The sequence below is a fragment of the Oryx dammah genome, unplaced genomic scaffold (assembly GCF_014754425.2).
Source record: "Oryx dammah isolate SB20612 unplaced genomic scaffold, SCBI_Odam_1.1 HiC_scaffold_15, whole genome shotgun sequence".
NCBI lineage: Eukaryota > Metazoa > Chordata > Mammalia > Artiodactyla > Bovidae > Oryx > Oryx dammah.
In genome coordinates, this window is record NW_024070199.1 from 10,938,319 (window position 1) to 10,960,925 (window position 22,607).

The following is a 22,607-nucleotide window of genomic DNA, read 5'->3' on the forward strand; positions in this document are numbered from 1 at the left end:
TTTCCTTCAAGGTTCATTAAAGTCAACTTACAGAAAAAGGACTCAGCCATCTTTATTTAATCCATTAATTTAAAAAATTAGTTTTTAGGGTATCTACGTTATCCATAATGCTTCCGGGGAACATAAATAAAAAATAGTTACTGTTCCCTTTATCTTTAAAGTGCTACTGTCCAATATGGGGGGTGGTAATTAAACTTTACAGCAGAGCTGACAGTTAGGTGGTGTAAACCACACTTGTGGTATATTTATGGCAGTTGTCCATTCTGGCTGGTTGGTGTTCATGCTATAGCAGCTATTAAAATTTTGCAGAAGAGGTGTTACTGGATAAGAGCCTTTGTATATGGAAATTTATTAAAACCCATCCAGACACCCTTCAGACTTTCTTGTCTGCTATCCCCAGCAATAACCCCACCAACTGAGACATTCCCATCAAGCTTCAACAGATGAGTTATATATCTCAAGTTATCTGCTGTTTTTTGGTGACTTTGTGTGTTGGGATCTGGATGCCTCCAAACAGTTTGGGCAGTGTTCAGAATCAATGTTAATGACCTTGCTTTAACTGGCAACCAGAATTCTTCTGGCAACCAGGTTCTTCCAGAACCTGGAAGAAACATGCAGATGGACCTGGCTGATAGGTAGAGGCAGTGCCTCTCATGTATTTTTCATGCTGGAAGCTTGGAGGATGTTTCATTTCAAGTACATTAGAGGGTAAGCCAGTAAGAGAACATCTGAGCACACTTAGTCATACTCCCCCTGTGAGCAGTCAACTGTGATCAGAGCAGGTTGTTTCATTTGCAAAGATGAAGGCAAGGGAGTGCTGCTTATTCTTGGGTGTAATAGAGAGTAAATATGTCTCTCATTGCTAATCTCTATTGTTTCTTTAGATACAATAGACACTTCATTAATTCCCAAACACACAAGGCAAGAGTTGGCATATTAAAAATGCTCAATATGGATTATTGGGGTCACTTTTTCTCTGAAGCTAAAGCAGTCAGCTAAAATATACACATATCTGTTAATGTGGGATGCTTGATATTCAGAAGTATACCTACGCCGTGTATTCACTTGGTCTTTGAACGACTCAATCATTAGTTCATCCTGCCAATGTTTACTAAACAATCACCATATGCCAGCAGTGTGCATAATATGGTCTATTTTTATGCAGTCTCTGCTTTCCAGGATCAGGATTTAGTTGAAGAGAGAAGATCAACACACACAAAAGACTAGTTTCAAAAGTGATTTAATCTAACTGCTTTCACTTTCTGTGCTTATAGTACTAGACCACTGAGAATCGCTGAAGGAAAAAAAATAATGACTACAATAGTGCTATTATTAATTCATAGTCACAAATCCTAACTAGACAATCAACAGTTCCTTGCAACTTTTCTGCCTTTTTCTAATCAGTTATTTCTTCTATCTTCCTTAATATGTATTTCCAAATTTCTGTACTTTCTTTAAATCTCTGACTTCACCACTTCCCTTGTCTTGGCCCATGACCACACTTTGTTATCAGAGTAAATTGGAGATGACAACTACTTTAGTGCACTGCCATTACCCAGTAATCTTAATCTTTATCTGTACCATCTTTTTCTCCTTCCCTCCTAACTCAGTGGAGAAAGAGTCCTTCTTTCTCCATTCATTCATTTATCCCAAACTATTATGCACTGTGTGTGTGTATGTGTCCAACTCAGTCATGTCCAACTCCTTGTGACCCCACGAACTCTAGCCCACCAGGCTCCTCTGTCCATGGGAAGCTCCAGGCACAGTATCAGTGAGTACAAGGAATATGGTTCTTCTCCTCTGCCTATATTCTACCTAAGATTACCTGTTGCTTTCACGTCAACTATTTCTCAAGTAAGTTTCTCAGATGAGCCATGCTATCTCCCCACTCTGGGTGTTTGAAAGTATGTTTCCTTCTGTAGGGACAGTCACTCCCCACTGTCTTTTTCCTGGCTCATTTTCATCTTCTAGGTCTCAGATCAGATATCAGGACCTACAGATAGCCTTCTCTGACACCCTTCCCCAAGCCAAAATAGTTAGCCCACCTATGTGCTCCCATAGTTCTTGCTCCTCTCTATCAAAACTTACCACACCAGATTTTCATTGCCTCTTGTCTTACCTTCTATTAGAAAAGAACCCTAAACTCTAAGTCACTGATATAACCACAGTGTATATTGGGCAGTCCTTGGCACATGAGTAGTTACCAGTAAGTGTTTGTTGAATGAGTTACCTCATTCTATTTATTGGATTGGCCAAAAATTTGTTCAAGTTTTTCTGTAACATCTTATGGGAAAACATAATTGAACTTTTTGACCAACCCAATAAGTAGAAGTGAAAGGTTGATACAGAGAATTGATACTACTGTGGTTCAACTTGGAAATGAACAACTTAGAGTTGGCCAAGACTTGAGTGGTCTTGAAAATTAAAATGCTCAAGGCATTTCAGATGGGGAAACAGGAGTAATAATATAAAAACAGCCCAGCAAGATCATCCTGCTTGCAGGGAAGCTTAGGAGCAGAGAAGTAAGGACTAGTGAGAAGAAGGTAAATAGCATTCCTATAGAACAGTGATGGACCATTTCAAGTAACAGAGCAATAGAATGAATGTGGAATTTTAGGGAAAGAGTAGCCTGGAAAATCTTCACTGAATAGCTTGGAAAATCAGGCAACAAAAGACTGGAATCAAGGAATGTGATCATGAGCCTTTCCACTAAAGCAAGAATGATTGGATAAGCACTTAATGATTTTGTGAACTGCAGTAACACACACACACACACACGCTTCCCAGCTAGCTCAGTTGACAAAGAACAGAGAATACACCTGTAATGTAGGAGTCACAAGAGACACCAGTTTGATCCCTGGGTCAGAAAGATCCCCTGGAGGAGGGCATGGCAGTCTACTCCAGAATTCTTGTTTGGAGAATCCTATGGACAGGGTCCGGCGGGCTAACAGTTCATAGAGTCGCAAAAAATCAGACACAACTGAAGCGACTTAGCACACACACATGCACGTACATATATACACACATTTCATGCCACCCTCTCCTGTTGGGAATGAATGAAGTAACTACAAACTAGACAGTTCTCCCAGGCAAGGAACCCAGCCAGTCACCCAGAATTTTCTTCCAAACATTTGGGAATTCCTGATAGGCCCTTGATCTTTCTGCATTACACAGAACAAATACTGATTACTTGTATATTCCTACTCTCATCATATTATACTACCCTGTTTCTCCCTGATTTCTTTTACTATTTCTCACTTCATTTTATATTATTATATTATCTTTATTTTAGTGCTCTGAAACAGTGTTTCCCACAATGTGGTCCCCATGCCACTAGCATTAGCATCATGTGAGGGCCTATTAGAAATGCAAATTCGGGAGCCCACACCATATATGCTGTATCAGACACTGGGGATACAGGCCAAATTCACTTCTCTCAAATAATAGTTATTCCTCAAGGCATACACCGCAGAATCCTATTCTCTCTAGAATCTCTTTCTTGTGGGGAATTCATTTTCATAGTTTCAGTTACTGCTGCTATGTTGATAAGTGCCCAGGCTTGTGTGTGTGTATATATGATTTCATTAGAAAGAGGTTGATGTATATATACCAATGGTTGATTCATGTTGATATTTGGCAGAAACCAACAAAATTTCTGTAAAGCAATTATCCTTCAATTTAAAATTTAATTAAAAATTTAAAAATAAATAATTTTTTAAATAAGCAAATAAAGGAAAGGAAAGAGGTAGACACCCTTACCACTACTTAAACTGTATGAATTAGATGCTCTATTAATTTTCTGGTGCTGCTTTAACTAATGGGCTTCCCTGGTGTCTCAGTGGTAAAGAATCCGCCTGCCAATGCAGGCGATGCAGGTTCAATTCCTGGACTAGGAAGATCCCCTGGAGAAGGAAATAGCAATCGACTCCAGTATTCTTGTCTTGGAAATCGCATGGACAGAGGAGCCTGGATGGCTATAGACCATGGGGTCGCAAAAGAGCCGGACATGACTTAGTAACTAACCAACAACAACACAGCTTAACAAATGATCATAAATTAGGTCACTTGAAACAACATAAATTTATTCTTTCATAGTTCTAGAGCCTGCAGGTCTGGGATCGGGATGTCAGCCTGATTGATTCCTCCTGGAGGGCTCTGAGGAGAGTCTGGTTCGTGCTTCTCCTCTGGTTTGGTGGTTGCTGGCAGTCCTTGGCACTCCTTGACTTGCAGGTGTACCATCCTCCTCTCTGTTATCATGTCCATTCTTCTCTGTGTGCTTCTGGGTTCAAATTTCCTCTTCTAATAAAGACACTAATCATTAGATTGGGGCTCACACTAATCCAGTATCAGTTCAGTTCAGTGGCTCAGTCCTGTCCGACTCTTTGCGACCCCATGGATTGCAGCACGCCAGGTTTCCCTGTCCATCACCAACTCCCGGAGCTTACTCAAACGCATGTCCATCGTGTCAGTGATGCCATCCAACCATCTCATCCTCCGTTGTCCCCTTCTCCTCCTGCCTTCAATCTTTCCTGGCATCAGGGTCTTTGCAAATGAGTCAGTTCTTCGCATCAGATGGACCAAGTATTGGAGTTTCAGCTTCAACGTCAGTCCTTCCTAAGAATATTCAGGGCTGGTTTCCTTTAGGATGGACTTATTGCATCTCCTTACAGTCCAAGAGACTGTCAACAGTCTTCTCCAACACCACAGTTCAAAAGCATCAATTCTTCAGGCTCAGCTTTCGTTATAGTCCAACTCTCACATCCAGTATAACTACATCTAAAGTTGATTCCATCTGCCAAAACCCTGGTTCCAAATAAAGTCACATTCACAGGTATGCTTCCCCGGTAGCTTAGATGGTAAAGGATCCTCCTGCAATGTCGGAGACCTCAGTTTGATCCCCGTGTCAGGAAGATCCCCTGGAGAAGGGAATGGCTCCCCACTCCAGTATTCTGGCCTAGAGAATTTCATGGACAGAGGAACCCGGCAGGCTACAGTCCATGGGATCATGAAGAGTCAGACACAACTGAGTAACTAACACCACTCACAGCTAACAGGACTTAGGACTTCAGTCTGGTTTTTAGAAAAGACATAATTCAGCCTATAGCCACCGCCATGTGAATAGACTGTATTGGGTGGAGTCACATGGAAGAGTCTGAGAAAACTATATGTGATACAGAAATGAAGTTAGTAACTAAAGATCCCTGTTTGGAAACTCCAGCTCTTTCAGTAAAAGAGGCTGCAGTAAGTTGAAGAGAAGGTCTTTTTAGGTAGGACAGAAGTATGGTCAAAGCTGGAACAGAATAAAAGCATTGATGGTAAGAGACTGAATATTCTAGAGAGGAAAAAAAGAATAATAAATAAAATTATAGGGTGAAGGAGAAGATTTAGGTTTACAAACAAGAATGTTGCTCATTGATTTGAGAAATGGTAGGTATAGACATGGAGACTTTTCATAATAAAATAGGACTGGTTTTAGGCTAAAAGTGTGAGTAGGTATTTTGAGGTCCATAGAAGAAAAGTTTGGAATGTTGACTGTGGTGAGTTAATTGCATGCTCTGTGAGACCCTTAAGTAGATTTGAGCCTACCTAGCTGGTGCTGTACAAATTTAAAATAGAACGCTTCTTTCAGTTCCAAACTTTGTCTTTTGAGGCCAGGAAGAATCCAGAGAGTAAGAATATTCAGCTTTGCTCTTTAATTAATCATATTTTTAACACTCAATGAGATAAAGTATTCTCTCCAAATGAAAAGCACATTCTGGTATTTTTTTAAGCAAAGATTTTTTTTTTTTTTCCTGAAGGAGAGATGTAAAACCGTCTGTTATCTGTGGAGACTAGACCCACAGGTAAAGTTTTTTGTTTTATTTGTCCACTGAAATGCATGCACGTTCAGAAGTTTCCCAGACAAGGCCTGTGAGGCTTTAGGCTGGATTCTGTATTTCCTTTAATAAAATCATGTAGTCAGAGTGTACAGAATACCACTATAGATTTGGTTTTGTTGTTTTGTAAAGCGCTAAACACCCTATGTTGCAGATCCTAGATAAACTATGACAGAAGCAGTCAGCTTAATATAATAATGCTAAAGTTTTGGAGATGCCTCAGAGTGTCTGCCTGATAAAGTCATTTAAAATGAAGTTGAGCCAAGTTATTGAGTGATCATAAGACGTCATGGGACATAGCTCTTTACGCCCATAAAGACTATTGCCCTGTGCTGGATCTGATCGTCTCCAGACAGGTATGCGCGGTGCCTTTGCAAAGGCCCAGGGCACAGTGGTCAGGATCCATAGGAGCCAAGTTATAACGTCCATCCTCACCAAGAGGCAGAACAAGGAACATGTAGCTGAGGCCTTCCCCAGGGCCACGTTCATGTTCCCTGGCCACCAGAAGATCCACATCTCTGAGAAGTGAGGATTTACTAAGGGGTTTTTTTTTTTTTTTGGCAATTTTATTTATACATTTTGAGCGTGCTTGGTCTTCGTTGCTGTGTGGGCTTTTGTCTAGTTGCGGTTCATGGGCTTCTTACTGCAGCGGCTTCCCTTGTTGCAGAGCATGGGCTCTCGGGTGCACGGGGTTCAGTACTTGCAGCTCTTGGGCTCCAGAGCACAGGCCTGAGAGTTGTGGCCGTGGGCTGCAACATATGGGCTCTCCCAGGATCAGGGATTGAACCTGTGACTCCTGCGCTGGCAGGCGGACTCTTTACTACTGAGCCATTTGACACGGATGAATTTGAAAACACGGTGGTAGAAAAGCAGCTCATCTCAGATGGCTGCGGGGTCAAATATCAACACATCCCTAATCATGGCCCCCTGGACAAATGGTGGGCCCTGCACTCAGAGCCTTGGCGCTGTCCCTTCCTTACTCACGCCCACCAATAATTCCTACTGTACTGTCCAAAAAAGACCGCGTGGCTACTTTGTAATCACATGACTCTTACGGGCTTTGGGGGTTTTATTCTAAGCTTCTCCCACACAGTATTAGTCTGTGCTCCCAAGGCTTCCTCCTTCAGGCCTCCCTCTCTCACTGACACCTGCTCCTCAGCACAGTCAGACAAGGGGAAAGGGTGCACTGGGATTCTTCATGTCCTTTTTTTCATAGGAGGAGGAAAAGACTGCTTTGGGAAAGGTTAAGTTAAAGGCTTTATACAGCACGTGGACAATCCATTCCCTATGCCTGAATCCCTAAAGTTGACCTGAGGATATACAACTTGGGGATATGCAGGCAATATGCAAAGAGGAACCCAGCTTTATACATTGAAAGTAATCCTGAAATTATTTGCACATCACATGTTTGTCAAATGGATCAGTTTTTAATTTGGAGAATTAGGTGTTTAAATTTCACTTGCTTTCTCCCTTTGCCAGAGTACTAAAATATCCACTGATTTTACTTCCTTTGTGATTTTCATACTCACTTTATGTCCACTTTCTTTTAATACTGACACATGCCTAGGCTTGTTTAGTATTATCCTTAAGAGCCAAACATTTTACAGTCAATAGTGCTAGGGTCAGTTTTTAGGATGAGACCTACCAACTCTTGTCACTGAGTTTAATTTATAATTGATTAGTTTGCTATCTCCTGATGATCTGGGGCTATTTGTTTATCATGGACACATCTTTTCAGTGCTGTAACCCATTCTCTAAATTGGTCACTTAACAAAAATCAGTGTTCCTTAATCAAATCTTTATGCTAGTCATTATATTTATCTTGTTAAGGACCACTCTAGCTTATCTATCTTACCATAATATAGGTTTTGAGTGTTTGCTAGGCATGTCTGTCTCAATTTCCAGCACAGGGGAGCTGGGATTTTATGAACATTTTGTGATCTAAGTCAGGGCAGCTGACTCTTTAGTCACTGAGTCAGTTTGGATGTATTGGTTTGAAAAATGCATTCTCTTTTATCAATTCAAACCCAATATTGAAGACCCAGCCTGAATGCTAAAGCTTCTGTTAATTTCTCCTGCTCTTCTAGAAGTAAGTCATGGTACCTTCTGTACTCACATATCATAGTAACATGATAGAGCTGATCCTAACCAGTTCAGTTATGTCAAGATGTTTAGGTATTTGTTTTTCCAGACAACTTGAGAGCTTACTAAAGCAGAGAATTTTTATTTATCAAGAATCTATTTTGTGCGACTTCCCTGGTGGTCCAGTATTAAAGAATCTGCCTTCCAATGTGGGGGACACAGGTTCGATCTCTGGCTGGGGAACTAAGATCCCACATGCCTTGGGGCGGCTAAGCTCATGAGCCACAGCTAGAGAGAAGCCCTCTCGCCACAGCGGAAGATCCTGTCTGCCGCACCTGAGACCAACACAGCCAAAAAAATTAATAAATATTTTTTTTAAAAAAAGAATCTATTTTGTAGTAACTGTAAATGGAATGTAATGTTTCAAAAATGCATAAATATTTTTAAAAGAAATTTTGAAAAAAAAAAAAATCCATTATGTGCCAGTTGCTCTAGAGCATAGAGACACTTATTCCCCTGTTGCAGATTAGGAGGTTGGGACTGCAGTTCACACCGTCAGTAGATGGAATGGTCAGGACTCGAGGATGCCTCTGCTGTTACCCTCCTGCCTCCCCAGTGGTTGCTATAAGCTCTGTGTAGACTAAGATGGGGAGGTAACCAGACTGCGCATGCGGCAGTGGCCCGCCCCATACAGTTATCAAATCTAACTGAGGACACCCGCTTTCTCAGCTGTCCCCCTCTCTGTAAAGCCACCAGCTTGCTCTTTAAGGGGAATCTTTCTCAGAGACAGGTGGCTTTCCTTGTGCTCTTCTATTCATTTGCTTATCCATTCTTTCATTTAGTGTGTACTAAAGAGGTAACTATGTACCTACCCTTGTTCTACTGCATAGCATGAAACCGTTAAAAATCCCTGTCATCCGGAGTTTATATTTTCACCAAGAAGATGGACAATAAAAAAATAAAATATACACCCATGGCGGATTCATGTTGATGTATGGCAAAACCAATACAGTATTGTAAAGTAAAAAAAATATATATATATATATATATATATATTTTATCTAGTATATTACAAGGTGGTAAGTGCTAAGAGACATTGAGAATAGAGCAGGATAAGGAGGTGGGTGGATTGTTAGGGGACAGTTATTAAACAGACGGGTCAGAGTCAGGCTTCCAGAGAAAATGAAATTTTAACAATGCCCTGAAGGCAGACAACAGTAACAGCTAGAGCAAATGCCTTGAGATGGAAGGGTGTCTGGTGTGTTCTAGAAATGTCAAGGCCGTCAGTGTGTCTTGAGTGGACTGAAGGAATGAAGTATGAGCATGAAGGGAGACAATGGTCCTATAAAGTAGACAGACTACCTCTGTTTTAGCAGAGTGTGTGTAAGGAAGCCAACGCCTCCAAACTCATGGTTTGAATTTGGGCTTATTGCTTGGTGGGACTAGCCCACATGTGTCTTCACAGAGCAGCCCTCCAAACATCAGTACCATCAGCTAAGTTTAGAGCATTGCTTCAGCCACGTTCAACCACACTTACTCTTATGAACTCATGGATCATTATTTCTATAGTGTTTCTGGTCAATCCATTTTTTTACATTTATGTTGGCTGCAGTTAATAGCAGCTGGTTTTACAATGCGTGGTATGCACTCAGGAGATGCTTGTTGAATGAATGGATATGTGAGTGAGTGAATGAATGAATAAATGAATGGATGGATGGATAGACAGGACCAGATTCTATTTTATAACACAGATGGATACTTCTGCCTGTAAATAACCTTGTCTTCTGGATATAGACATAAGCTATACATTTAACTTATCATGTTAAATTGAATGGTTGAATGTTGAGCAAATATTGATTATTTTTAAATATAGCCATGTTCCATCTAAGTAAGGAAAATTAGGGAAAATGTTTAGTTCTATACCTTTAGACCAGTTCTCTAGCTCTTACTAAAATTACTTTACTTCATCTTAAGCAAAATCACCAGTTAAGGAGTGCTTAAGTCTAATCTTAGAGGGAAAAAGTTATTTCCTTTTTAGCTGGTATATTTATGTCTACAGTATCCATAGTGATTTCATTGTCTTGGTAAAATCCTCAACTTCAAATGTCAGCTACCTAGTTATTCCCGTTGTTGGACTTATCCTTGTTTGCAGTGGTAATTTGTTTTCTTAGCTCTTCTGTAACTCAGACCGGCTGTGGCATTTACTGTTGGCATAGGAGATGTGGATCAGGGTCCCTGGGTTTTCTTTAACCTTTTGTCCACAGTTTGGAATGACTTTTGTACTATTGTGAATGCAGTAGATTGATCCTAGCATGTGGCTATGAAGCTTTTGTAAATATTGGTATGTTTTTTAAACTTCCCTATAATCATATATAAATATGAAGTAACAGTTTTGGAAAATATGAGCTGATATGTATTTTCAATTTCATAGAAAATGCCAGTTGGGGACATTTTATTTACTCTTGGTCATCTTTCACTTGATATACAAATCCTTTAAATATGAGGCAAAGAAATACATTTATAGAGCTATACATTTTCATAACATCAATAAAGAATAGTCACCTCTCTAGTAGGAAATTAAATAACACTTACTTTAAGTGCCCATCAATTTAAATTCATTTTTCTTTTATTGTTAACTATTATAGGTAATTTAATAAAAAAACCATTTCACTTGAAATATCATTCCAGAGGTGTTACTTTATAATTTACCATGCCATTATTTTTCCATTAACTAATTATTTATGCTATCTTAAGAACAGCATATAGCCCTATTCAATATTTATTCAATACAAGGATAGTGAAATGGAGTATTTTTTATTGTTTTATAAAGTGCCAAAATTTTTTATTATTATTTCCTCATAAAACAAGTGTATGAATTTTTTAAAAAACTGGAGGAGGGGTGGTAATTGCTTAAGACAAATAAGTGACAGAAATTTTCTGTCTTTAGTAACAGAAGTTTTTATTTGTATCTTCCTTTCTGAGTAATTGCATGTTAATTATAATAATTTTCAAATACAATGAAAATATATGCTACAAGTATTGTACTGAATATGTATTCAATCATATTCTGAGAAGATTTTTTGTTCTTATACTTTTAAAGAGTCCATCAGTTATTCTTTTAAAATGGCCTCATAATGATTTTTTAATAACTCTATTCTTGTCATTCCATAGTTTAATAAAGCTTGTGACAACACGAATAGACCTAGAGGATATTATGCTAAGTGAAATAAGTCAGACAGAGAAAGACAGATACTATATAATTTCACTTACGTGTGAAATCTAAAAACTAAAACAAATGAACAAACATAGCAAAATGGAAACAGAGCTCTAAATACAGTTAAAATAAAGTGTTTTCCAGAGGAGAGAAAAGTGGATGGGTGGGGAAGAAATAGGTAAGGAAGATTAAGAGGTACAAACTTTCACCTGCAAAATAAATGAGTCATGATTGTGAAATGCACAATGTGAGGAATATAGTCAATAACTATGTAATATTTTTGTACAGTGACATATTGTAACTAGACTTATTATGGTGATTATTTTGAAATGGATAGAAATATCTAATCACTCTGTTGTAAATAGGAACTAGCATAGTAGTGTAGGTCTAGTATACTTCAAGCAAATTCAATCATAGAAGAAGAGATCAAGCTTCTGATTACCAAGATTTGAGGGATGACAAGGGGCTGTTAGATGAAGGCACAAACATACAAATTTTCATTTATAAGATAAATAATACTAGGGGTGTAATATGTAACATAATTAACACTGCTGTATGTTAGATATGAAAGTTAAGAGAGGAAATCCTAAGGATTCTCATCACAAGGAAAAATTTGCTTCTTTCATTTTGTATCTATATATGATGGATGTTCACTGAACTTATTATGACAGACATTTCATGATGTATATAAATCAGATCATCATTCTATGTACCTTAATCTTATACAGTACTATGTCAATTATATATCAGTAAAACTGGAAGAAATTTATATGCCATAGCAGCATAAAATTCTTCTCTCAAAATGGATAATTTCCATGTTTAAAAATGATTTGATATTTCATGGTTTGCTATAAAAATAATATAGTCAAAGTATATAACCTCTTTATTCTTTAGACTGTGTGCAGGGATAATTCATTTGTTTTCATTCTCTTTTAACTACAAGTTAATGGCAGGAAGTGCCAGGAAGTCTGAAAATATGACAAGGTGCCCAGAGAAGGAAACATGAAGGGCAAGCAATGAACAAATCCTTATCTTCTCTCTGAAATTATTACACCAATATCCAATGTATCTTCTTCATGGCTCTTATCTCGGAATTTGTCAACTCTTCAAATGGCTGAACTTTTCATTTTGAAATGTCAAAAATATCTAGGTCTCTACCCAAATGATTGGCACTACTTCTGTTTGCTATGCTAGAGTAACAACAGCATCAACAAAGATGAGCCCATAGACTAAATGTGGGCAGGACTACACTTGGGTTTTGCTTTATTAGCATTAATCAGCAAGCTTTCAAATATTTAAAGAGCAAAGTTGATTGGAGTAGAATTTATTGTTATTTATTACTATTGTAACAAATGAAAACTTAATTTTCTTTGACTGTTGAAGTGTGACTAATAGCACTTTCTTGAACCAATACAAGGCTTTTGTTTTTCTGTTCCTTTTCTGTAGGTTTAGGCTTCAGTATCGCAGGAGGTGTGGGAAACCAGCACATTCCTGGAGACAATAGCATTTATGTCACTAAAATTATCGACGGAGGAGCTGCACAGAAAGATGGAAGATTGCAAGTAGGGGATAGGCTACTAATGGTGAGTGTGACCCAGCAAAGCTGTGGGTGTGTTTATAAAGCTCTTACTTTCCAGGGCATGACTGTCACAGTCAGTTTAGCCTGCCTTCACGGGATACTATAGTCTAGGTGACTTAAACAACACACATTTTATTTTTCTCATGGTTTTGGAAGCGGGGAAATTTAAGAGCAAAGTTCTGACCCATCCAGTTTCTTGGCTTGCAGACAAGTGTCTTCCTGCCGCTTCCTCCCGTGGCCTTTTCTCTGTGCTTATCCTAAGAGATCTTTCTCTTCCCATAAGGTCATGTGTCCTATTAGATTAGAGCTCCATCCTCAAGTCATTTCATTAATAACCTTGTGCTGTGCTTAGTCGTTCAGTTGTGTCCGACTTTTTGTGACCCTATGGACTGTAGCCCACCAGGCTTCTCTGTCCATAGGATATCCCAGGCAAGATTACTAGAGTGGTTGCCATTCCCTTCTCCTGGGGATCTTCCTAACCCAGGGATCAAACCCAGGTCTCCTGCATTGCAGATGGATTCTTTACCATCTGAGCCATCAGGGAAGCCCAATTTATTAAGTTCTAAAGACCCTACCTCCAAATATAGTCAGGTTAGGGGTTAGAACGTCAAAATAAGAATTTGGAAGGAGAAAGTACAGTTCAGTCCATAGCAGTCACCTTGGTAAAAATAGAAAAGAAAAGAGAACAGATTTTGTTGTAAGAGAGATTAGAAGCGCAGGTATAATTGGATCTGATTTGCTGATATTTTAAAAGCAGAAATCTATGTTTTCACCAGTTTCCATAGGCATAGAGATTATATGTTGTTCTTCCAATGTAATCCAGCTCCTATCAGCCAGAGAGACTGCTTAATCGAGACTGGTAGAGAGGTGGGCTTTGCATAGCAAAGGGAGTAATGCTGTCTGCTTTACTGATATGCACATTTCTATGCCACTGTGTTCCTTTGTGCAACCAGCATAGACACAGTCCTTGACTTCCAAAGATTCATAATTTGAGTTCTGTCACATATACAAATGGATCCTTCCTCTTCTCCTTTCAGAAAGATTTACTACTATTTTATTTGCCAGCTGCTTGCATGCTTTAGGAGTCTTAGACAGTGGTTGATTCTAACACACAACCACCCTTTCTGAGCCATGGAGTTATATAATAAACTCCTGGGCTTCCCAGAGGGTGCTAGTGGTAAAGAACCTGCCTGCCAACACAGGAGACATGAGTTCGATCCCTGGGTCAGGAAGATATACCCTGGAGGAAAAAAATGGAAACATACTCCAGTATTCTTTCCTGGAGAATCCCATGGATAGAGGAGCCTGGGAGGCTACAGTCCATAGGGTCACAAAGAGTCAGACATGACTGAAGCAACTTAGCACACACACATGCAGGCAAAGCAAAATGTAGGCAATTATAAGCAGTATACTGGGGGGATTACATGTAATAAAATGGTTTCATCTCCATTTGCTGTTTTATATCAAGTCTACAGGATAATAATATACTGAAAATCAATAGACGATAACTCTCAAGAAGGATATCTAGTGATATGTCTGCCCTTGTAAACCAGGATCTTGAGGCTTTATCACAGAGAGCCAGTGTCTCCAATAATTTCATGAGAAGTGTTTAGGAAGGATCAAGCTATACCGTATCAACAGAATAGTAATTTCTAAGACATGTGCAAGCTTTGGAGGTTGAACTTCAAAGTTCATTGTGCCCACATCCCTGGATTCTAGACAGATTGTTTGTAGTCCCACTGGCTTAATTTCATAGGTGTCAATGATTTTTGTATTGAATTATCTGGATAAGAGCTTAATACTAATCTTGATAACTAGCATTTATTTGGCATTTACTATGCTCCATGTTCTTTTAAAGTGCTGTTCTGTAATGTAGCATGTATTTTTCACAACAGCCTCTTTTAAAGCAGAGGGAAACTGAGGTATAGAGAGGTTTACTAGCTTGACCATGGTCATAGAGTTAGCAACAGACAGAATGGGATTTCAAATGCTTGTAACCAGCAAACATGGTCTTTGCATGTGTTTCCTAGAATTTGTTAGTCAATTATTTCCTTCCTACCTCTGATCCCCTTGCAGTCCAAGAGACTCTCAAGGAAGTCTTGAGAAAGGAAGACTTCCTTCCTAGAGTCTTCTCCAGTATCACAATTCTTTCCTTCCTTCATCATCCATTCATTCTTTTATCTAAAAAGTCATAAATTGAGCACCTGTCATGCCCCAGGGAATAGCCACTACTTAGGAAGGAACTCTGTCAGCAGAAAAAGTATGGTCAAACTGAATGGGCAAAAAAAATGCAGCATTAATCACTTTAGTCAAAGTCACTAAGAGTTTTCAGTTTCTTTACCACTTGAAGTCACTGCAATTTTATTTTCTTTTTTTAAAGCAATTTACAGGTATGATTGACATGTAAAAAGCAAATGTACATTTAATGTACACAACCCCATGGCTTTGAAGATAAGTACATACTAATGAAACTATCACCCCCTTCAAGGCTATAAAATTATCCATCACTTCCCACAGTTTTTTCTTCTTATTATTATTTTTTGTGTGTAAATAGTAAGAACACATAACACAAGCTCTACCTTCTTGGTAAATTTTAAGTTTAAGACAGGGAAGCCTGGTATGCTGCAGTCCATGGGTTTGCAGGGAGTCGGGCATGATTTAGCAAATGAACAACAACAAAAAGATACTGTTATTTATAGGCCATGGGGTATATAGCAGAACTACTATTTTCATTCTTGAGATGTTCTGAAATTTGTTTGCTTGTTTTTTATTACCTTCAATGTGAAAGTTGGTACCTATGATGTTTTGCTTCTGAAACAGAAAGGTATTATTTGGACTTAAGGCAACTCCCTCTAACAACTTCTCTCAAGAAGACAAAGTTTGTTGTTTCTTGACTTGGAAATGGAATGAACTGTGCTATTCATATTCTACATAGTACTGAATTGAAAAATGAAGAGAGTACCATGTCGTGTTGTTGTTGATGTTCAGTCACTAAGTCTTGTCCACCTCTTGCAACCCCATGGACTGCAGCCTGCCAGGCTTCACTGTTTTCCACTATCTCCGAGACTTTGTTCAAATTCATGTCCAGTTGAGTCAGTAATGCTAACTAACCATCTCATCTTCTGTGCCCTCTTCTCTTTTTGCCTTCAGTCTTTCCCAGCATCAGGGTCTTTTCAAATGAATTGACTCTTCACATCAGGTGGCCAAAATATTGAAGCTTCAGCTTCAGCATTAGTCCTTCCATTGAATTTTCATGGTTGATTTCCTTTAGGACTGACTGGTTTAATCTCCTTGCAGTCCAGTGGACATTCAGGTGTCTACTCGAGCACCACAATTCAAAAGCATCAATTCTTTGGCACTCAGCCTTCTTTATGGTCCAAATCTCATATCTGTACATGACTACTGGAAAAATCATAGCTTTGACTATATGGGCTTTGTTCACACAGTGATGTCTCTGCTTTTTAATCCACTTTCTAGGTTTGTCATAGCTTTCTTTCCAAGGAACAAGTGTCTTTAATTTCATGGCTGCAGTCACTGTCGGCAGTGATTTTGGAGACCCCAAAATAAAACCTGTCACTGCTTCCACTTTTCCCCCTTCTATTTGCCATGAAGTGATGAGACCAGATGCCATGATCTTAGGTTTTGAATACTGAGTTTTAAGCCAGATTTTTCACTCTCCTTTTTCACCCTCATCAAGAGGTTCTTTAGTTCCTGTTCACTTTCTCCTGTTAGAGTGATATCACCTGCATATCTAAAGTTATTGATATTTATCCCAGAAATCTTGATTCCAGCTTGTGATTCATCCAGCCTGGCATTTCACATGATGTTCAGCCTTGTCGTACTCTTTTCCCAATTTGGAACCAGTCCATTCTTCCATGTCCGGTTCTAACTGTTGCTTCTTAACCTGCATACAGGTTTCTCAGGAGGAGGGTAAGATGGTCTTGTATTCCCATGTCTTTAAGAATTTTCCAGTTTGTTGTGATCGACACAAAGGCTTTAGCATAGTCAATGAAGCAAAAGTAGATGCTTTTCTGGAATTCCTTTTCTTTCTTTATGATGCAATGAATGTTGGCAATTTGATCTCTGGTTCCTCTGCCTTTTCTAAACCCAGCTTGTACTTCTGGAAGTTCTCGGTTCACATACTGTTGAAGCCTGGCTTGAAGGACTTTGAACATTACTTTGCTAGCATGTGAAATGAGTGCAGTTGTGTGGTGGTTTGAACATTCTTCAGTTCAGTTCAGTTCAGTCGCTCAGTCGTGTCCAAGTCCTTGAGACCCCATGAATTACAGCACGCCAGGCCTCCCTGTCCATCACCAACTCCTGGAGTTCACTCAGACTCACGTCCATCGAGTCATTGATGCCATCCAGCCATCTCATCCTCTGTCATCCCCTTCTCCTCCTGCCCCCAATCCCTCCCAACATCAGAGTCTTTTCCAATGAGTCAACTCTTCGCATGAGGTGGCCAAAGTACTGGAGTTTCAGCTTTAGCATCATTCCTTCCAAAGAAATCCCAGGGTTGATCTCCTTCAGAATGGACTGGTTGGATCTGCTTGCAGTCCAAGGGACTCTCAAGAGTCTTCTCCAACACCACAGTTCAAAAGCATCATTTCTTCGGCATTCAGCCTTCTTCACGGTCCAACTCTCACATCCATACATGACCACAGGAAAAACCATAGCCTTGACTAGACAGACCTTTGTTGGCAAAGTAATGTCTCTGCTTTTGAATATGCTATCTAGGTTGGTTATAACTTTTCTTCCAGGGAGTAAACGTCTTTTAATTTCATGGCTGCAGTCACCATCTGCAGTGATTTTGGAGTCTCAAAAAATAAAGTCTGACACTGTTGCCTCTGTTTCCCCATCTATTTCCCATGAAGTGATGGGACCAGATGCCATGATCTTCGTTTTCTGAATGTTGAGCTTTAAGCCAACTTTTTCACTCTCCTCTTTCACTTTCATCAAGAGGCTTTATAGTCCTATTCACTTTCTGCCATAAGGGTGATGTCATCTGCATATCTGAGGTTATTGATATTTCTCCCAGCAATCTTGATTCCAGCTTGTGCTTCCTCCAGCCCAGCGTTTCTCATGATGTACTCTGCATAGAAGTTAAATAAGCAGGGTGACAATATACAGCCTCGACGTACTCCGTTTCCTATTTGGAACCAGTCTGTTGTTCCATGTCCAGTTCTAACTGTTGCTTCCTGACCTGCATATAGTTTCTCGAGAGGCAGGTCAGGTGGTCTGGTATTCCCATCTCTTGAAGAATTTTCCACAGAACATTCTACAGCATTGCCTTTCTTTGGGATTGGGATTAAAACTGACCTTTTCCAGTCGTGTGGCCACTGCTTTTTTCCAAATTTGCTGATATATTGAGTACAGCACTGTAACAGAATCACATTTTAGAACTTGAAATACCTCAGCTGGAATTCTATCACTTCCACTAGCTTTATTCATAGTAATGCTTCCTATGGCCCACTTGACTTTGCATGCCAAGATGTCAGGCTCTAGGTGAGTGACCACACCATTATGGTTATCCAGATCATTATGAACTTTTTTGTATAGTTCTCTGTGTTTTCCTGCCACCTCTTCTCAATATCTTCTGCTTCTGTTAGGTCCATACCATTTCTGTCCTTTATCATGCACATCCTTGCATGAAATGTTCCCGTGATCTCTCCAATTTTCTTGAAAAGATCTCTATTCTTTTCCATTCTATTGTTTTCTTCTGCTTCTTTAAATCATTCATTTAAGAAGGCCTTCTTACATCTCCTTGCTCTTTTCTGGAACTCTGCATTCAGTTGGGTACATCTTTCCTTTTCTCCTTTGCTTTTTACTTCTCTTCTTTTCTCAGCTATTTGTAAGCCCTCTTCAGACAACCATTTTGCCTTTTTGCATTTCTTTTTTCTTGGGGATGGTCTTGATCAATGCCTCCTGACATGAACCTCCATCCATAGTTCTTCAGGCACTCTGTCTATCAGATCTAATCTCTTGAATCTGTTTCTCACTTCCACTGTATAATCATAAGGGATTTATTTAGGTCATACCTGAATGGCCTGGTGGTTTCCCCTACTGTATTCAGTTTAAGTCTGAATTTTGCAATAAGGAGTTCATGATCTGAGCCACAATCAACTCCCAGTCTTGTTTTTGCTGACTGTATAGAGCTTCTCCATCTTTGGCTGCAAAGAATATAATCCACTTGATTTCGGTGTTGACCATCTGGTGGTGTTCATGTGTAGAGTCTTCTCCTGTTGCTGTAGGAGGGTGTTTGCTATGACTGGTGTGTTCTCTTGAGAAAACTCTATTAGCCTTTGCCTTGCTTCATTTTGTACACCAAGCCCAAACTTACCTGTTACTCCAGATATCTCTTGACTTCCTACTTTTGCATTCCAATCCCCTATGATGAAAAGGACATCTTTTTTTGGTGTTAGTTCTAGGTCTTGTAGGTCTTCATAGTACCGTTCAACTTCAATTTCTTTGGCATCAGTGGTTGGGGCATAGTCTTGGATCTGTGGTGTTGAATACTTTGCTTTGGAAATGAACCAAGATCGTTCTGTTCTATATTTAAGATTGCACCCAATTTTAGACTCTTTTTTGTTGACATTGAGGGCTACTCCATTTCATCTAAAGTATTCTTGCCCATAGTAGCAGATATAATAGCCATCTGGATTAAATTCCCCCCTTCCTGTCCATTTTAGTTCACTGATTCCTAAAATGGTGATGTTCACTCTTGCCACCTCCTACTTGACCACTTCCAGTTTACCTTGATTCATGGACCTAACATTCCAGGTTCCTATGCAATACTGTTCTTTACAGCATCAGACTTGACTTTCACCACCAGACACATCCGCAACTGAGCGTCATTTCCTCTTTGACCCAGCCCCTTCATTCTTTCTGGAGCTATTAGTAATTGCCCTCTGCTTTACCCAGGGAGCATATTGGATACCTTCTGACCAGTGGGGCTCATTTTCTGGTGTCATATCTTTTCGCCTTTTCATACTGTTCATGGTGTTCTTGTGGCAAAAATACTGGAGCGGTTTGCCATTCCCTTCCACAGGCTGTCATAGGTAGTGATTGATTTGACCTTTGGCTCATTGTTCTATAAGAATTTGGATTTAGATAACTCTTCTGGATCACTTCTTGTATTTCTTCAACTGCTGCTATTACAATGTCATGCTGGAAGTGTGCTGATATCTTGAAGCTCTATTTAAATTTTTAGCTTTATATTCAAATTCTTAAAAATAATAAAAAAAAAAAACCCTCAAAGTCTAGATAATTCTGTCAAAGGATTTTCTAGGCACCAAGCTATTTTCCCATTATCATTTTGTTGAGATTCATTGTAGATACAATGATTTCCAAAATAGCTGTGACATAATCCTTAACTGTTTTGAATATTAAAGCATAGGCTTAAAAAAAATGAACCTTCAACAATAATAGGTCTCTCTTCTCTTACATAAGTAAAACCTAATTAGTAGTTCCAAGGCAACTGCCAAGCTGAATCTGGAAATGAAAGAAAATGATTCATTTTATAAAATTCTGAAAGAAAAATGACCATGAGAGAGAGCATACAGGAAAAAAAAAAAATCACAGAAACCTCCCCAAAAGACGAATTATCTTGCTTCAACCAAAGTATTTATTAATTCTCTTCTTATGTCACTCCTATCCACCTCTTCTTCCCTTTACAACCCTGCATTTATATCTTCTTTCTCTTTCTCCTCTCCTAATCTCCTTCCCCCAAGGAAATGTGAATAATTTAGATTTTGTGATTTACCAGCTGTTCCACAATGTTTTTCTCTAAATAGATATTCTTTTTTTCTAAAACAATTTGTGCCACTCCCTTCTTTCATTTCTTAGGAAAAATTCATTCATAGTTCTGTAAGTAAACTGACCTAAAGTGAAACTCCATTAACTTCTTTAGACTTCTGTGGCTAGATCACCCTAATTCAGGAAGTTTTCCAGCATCTACCCTGCTGTGAGAGCATGATCTTTTGGTGGTGGGGGGGGGAGATCGTTAGTAATAATCCTTTCAGTTCTTCAACTGCAAATTGGGTACTTTTCCCCCTAAGTATTTCTTGTATCTCAGAACTGAAAGGTTTCTGTCTTATATGTTGTCTTCTTCCAGCTCTCATTTGATGCATCAGAATACCACAGAAACACAACCCTGTGCCTCACCTCTGCTAGAACTCTCTAAGGATGGAGAACTGAATGAGTTCTCGGAGCTATCTTTTAGATACTAACCATCATTTTCCTTGAAATAAAATCAAAATGTGTTTCCCAATACAGCTCTCTGTGTATTCAGTCTTCCTCCCTTGGAAACTCAGTGATGAATGCTAATTCCTCCTCCACATTTGTTTGAAAAGTTATGCCTTGCCCGTTCTCCACGTCTCCATCTTTTAAGATGTTTTGTGCTTTCCCTGTCACTCGTGTGGTAAATTTTGCCATACATCCATTTATCTTCTGCAAAGATTACCCTTTTAACAAAACCTCTTTTGATTCTTTATAATTCTTCCACTTTGAAAAAGGCAGGATTGTTGCATCTGACTTCTATATTTATTTCCTGTCACCTTTGCAGTAAGCCCCTTAGTGTTTTAAATAAAGTGACCTTAACGTCAGACCTCTCTGATGTTCCATGGGTCACCCACATGCGTAGTATATATTCTCCTTATCAAAATAGCAGCTTTTTAAATTTCCCCTGCTACTTGGCATTTAGTATCATTCACTATAATTTTTTTTTTTCAGTTATTTTTTCAAATGCCAGTGACATCTGATTTTAATGGATTGTACCAGTAGATTACTGTTGTAATCTTGGGCTGAATAGATTACCTGTTGGCCTTGAACTTTTTGGAACAGATGGTTGGAGGTTAACAGCGTTGATAAGTTTCCAATTCTTTCATTTATTTTTACGCAGTGGTTTTTAATCAGCCCTGCCACGGTGATACGGAGAACCACATACGTGACAGAAATGTGATCTTCTTCATCTGTTTTTACACAATACCAGAAACTTTGAATCTGTTGTTGTTGTTCAGTTGCTAAGTCATATCCAATTCTTTGCAACCCCATGGACTGCAGCACACCAGGCTTCCCTGTCTATCACCAACTCCTGCAGTCTGCTCGAACTCATGTTCATTGAGTTGGTGATACGATCCAACCATCTCATCCTCTGTCATCCCCTTTTCCTGCCTTCAATCTTTCCCAGTATCAGGGTCTTTTCCAGTGAGTTGGCTTTTCACATCAGGTGGCCAGTGTATTGGAGCTCAATGTTGGAGCCTAGTGGTAAAGAACCTGCTGCCAAAGTCAGAGATGTAAAAGACCCAGGTATGATCCCTGGGTTGGGACGATCCTCTGGAATAGGAAATGGCAACCCACTGCAGCATTCTTGCCTGGAGAATCCCATGGACAGAGGAGCCCGGCGGCTACAGTCCATGGGATCACAAAGAGTTGGACACAACTGAAGCAATTTAGCACACGCAACACACACACTCGGGTCATCTGTCTTCTCTACAGCAACTGTTAATCAGTAATGCCACTTGTCACATCGTGGTCTGAAACTTATATTCAGTTCAGTTCAGTTCAATCCCTCAGTCGTGTCCGACTCTTTGTGACCCTATGAATCACAGCACACCAGGCTTCCTTGTCCATCACCAACTCCTTCTGTAAGATTTTCTTGACATTTGAAGAAAAAACTGTCAGTAAGAGAACTTTTGCATCTGTTTCATTTGCTTAAAGGGAAGCTGGTAGACAAGAGGAAAAGTAAATGAGGCATTGAAATAATAAAGAAAAGCAATGGACTCAAAGATAAGATCACTAGATTGAAGTCCCAGGCAGCCAGCATTAACTCTATCTAACTAATTTTGGGCAAGTCACA

The 22,607-nt window shown here is 39.3% G+C and overlaps 1 protein-coding gene across 16 annotated transcripts in view; it reads left to right on the forward strand.

Moving 5' to 3' along the window:
• DLG2 (discs large MAGUK scaffold protein 2) overlaps positions 1-22,607 on the forward strand; it is a 2,338,778-nt gene that overhangs the window by 1,701,242 nt on the left and 614,929 nt on the right. For all 16 annotated transcript variants that reach the window (XM_040255566.1, XM_040255568.1, XM_040255582.1 and 13 more), the window contains one exon: positions 12,619-12,755. In XM_040255566.1, the coding sequence (XP_040111500.1) occupies positions 12,619-12,755 (137 nt within the window). The remainder of the gene's footprint in view (positions 1-12,618; positions 12,756-22,607) is intronic.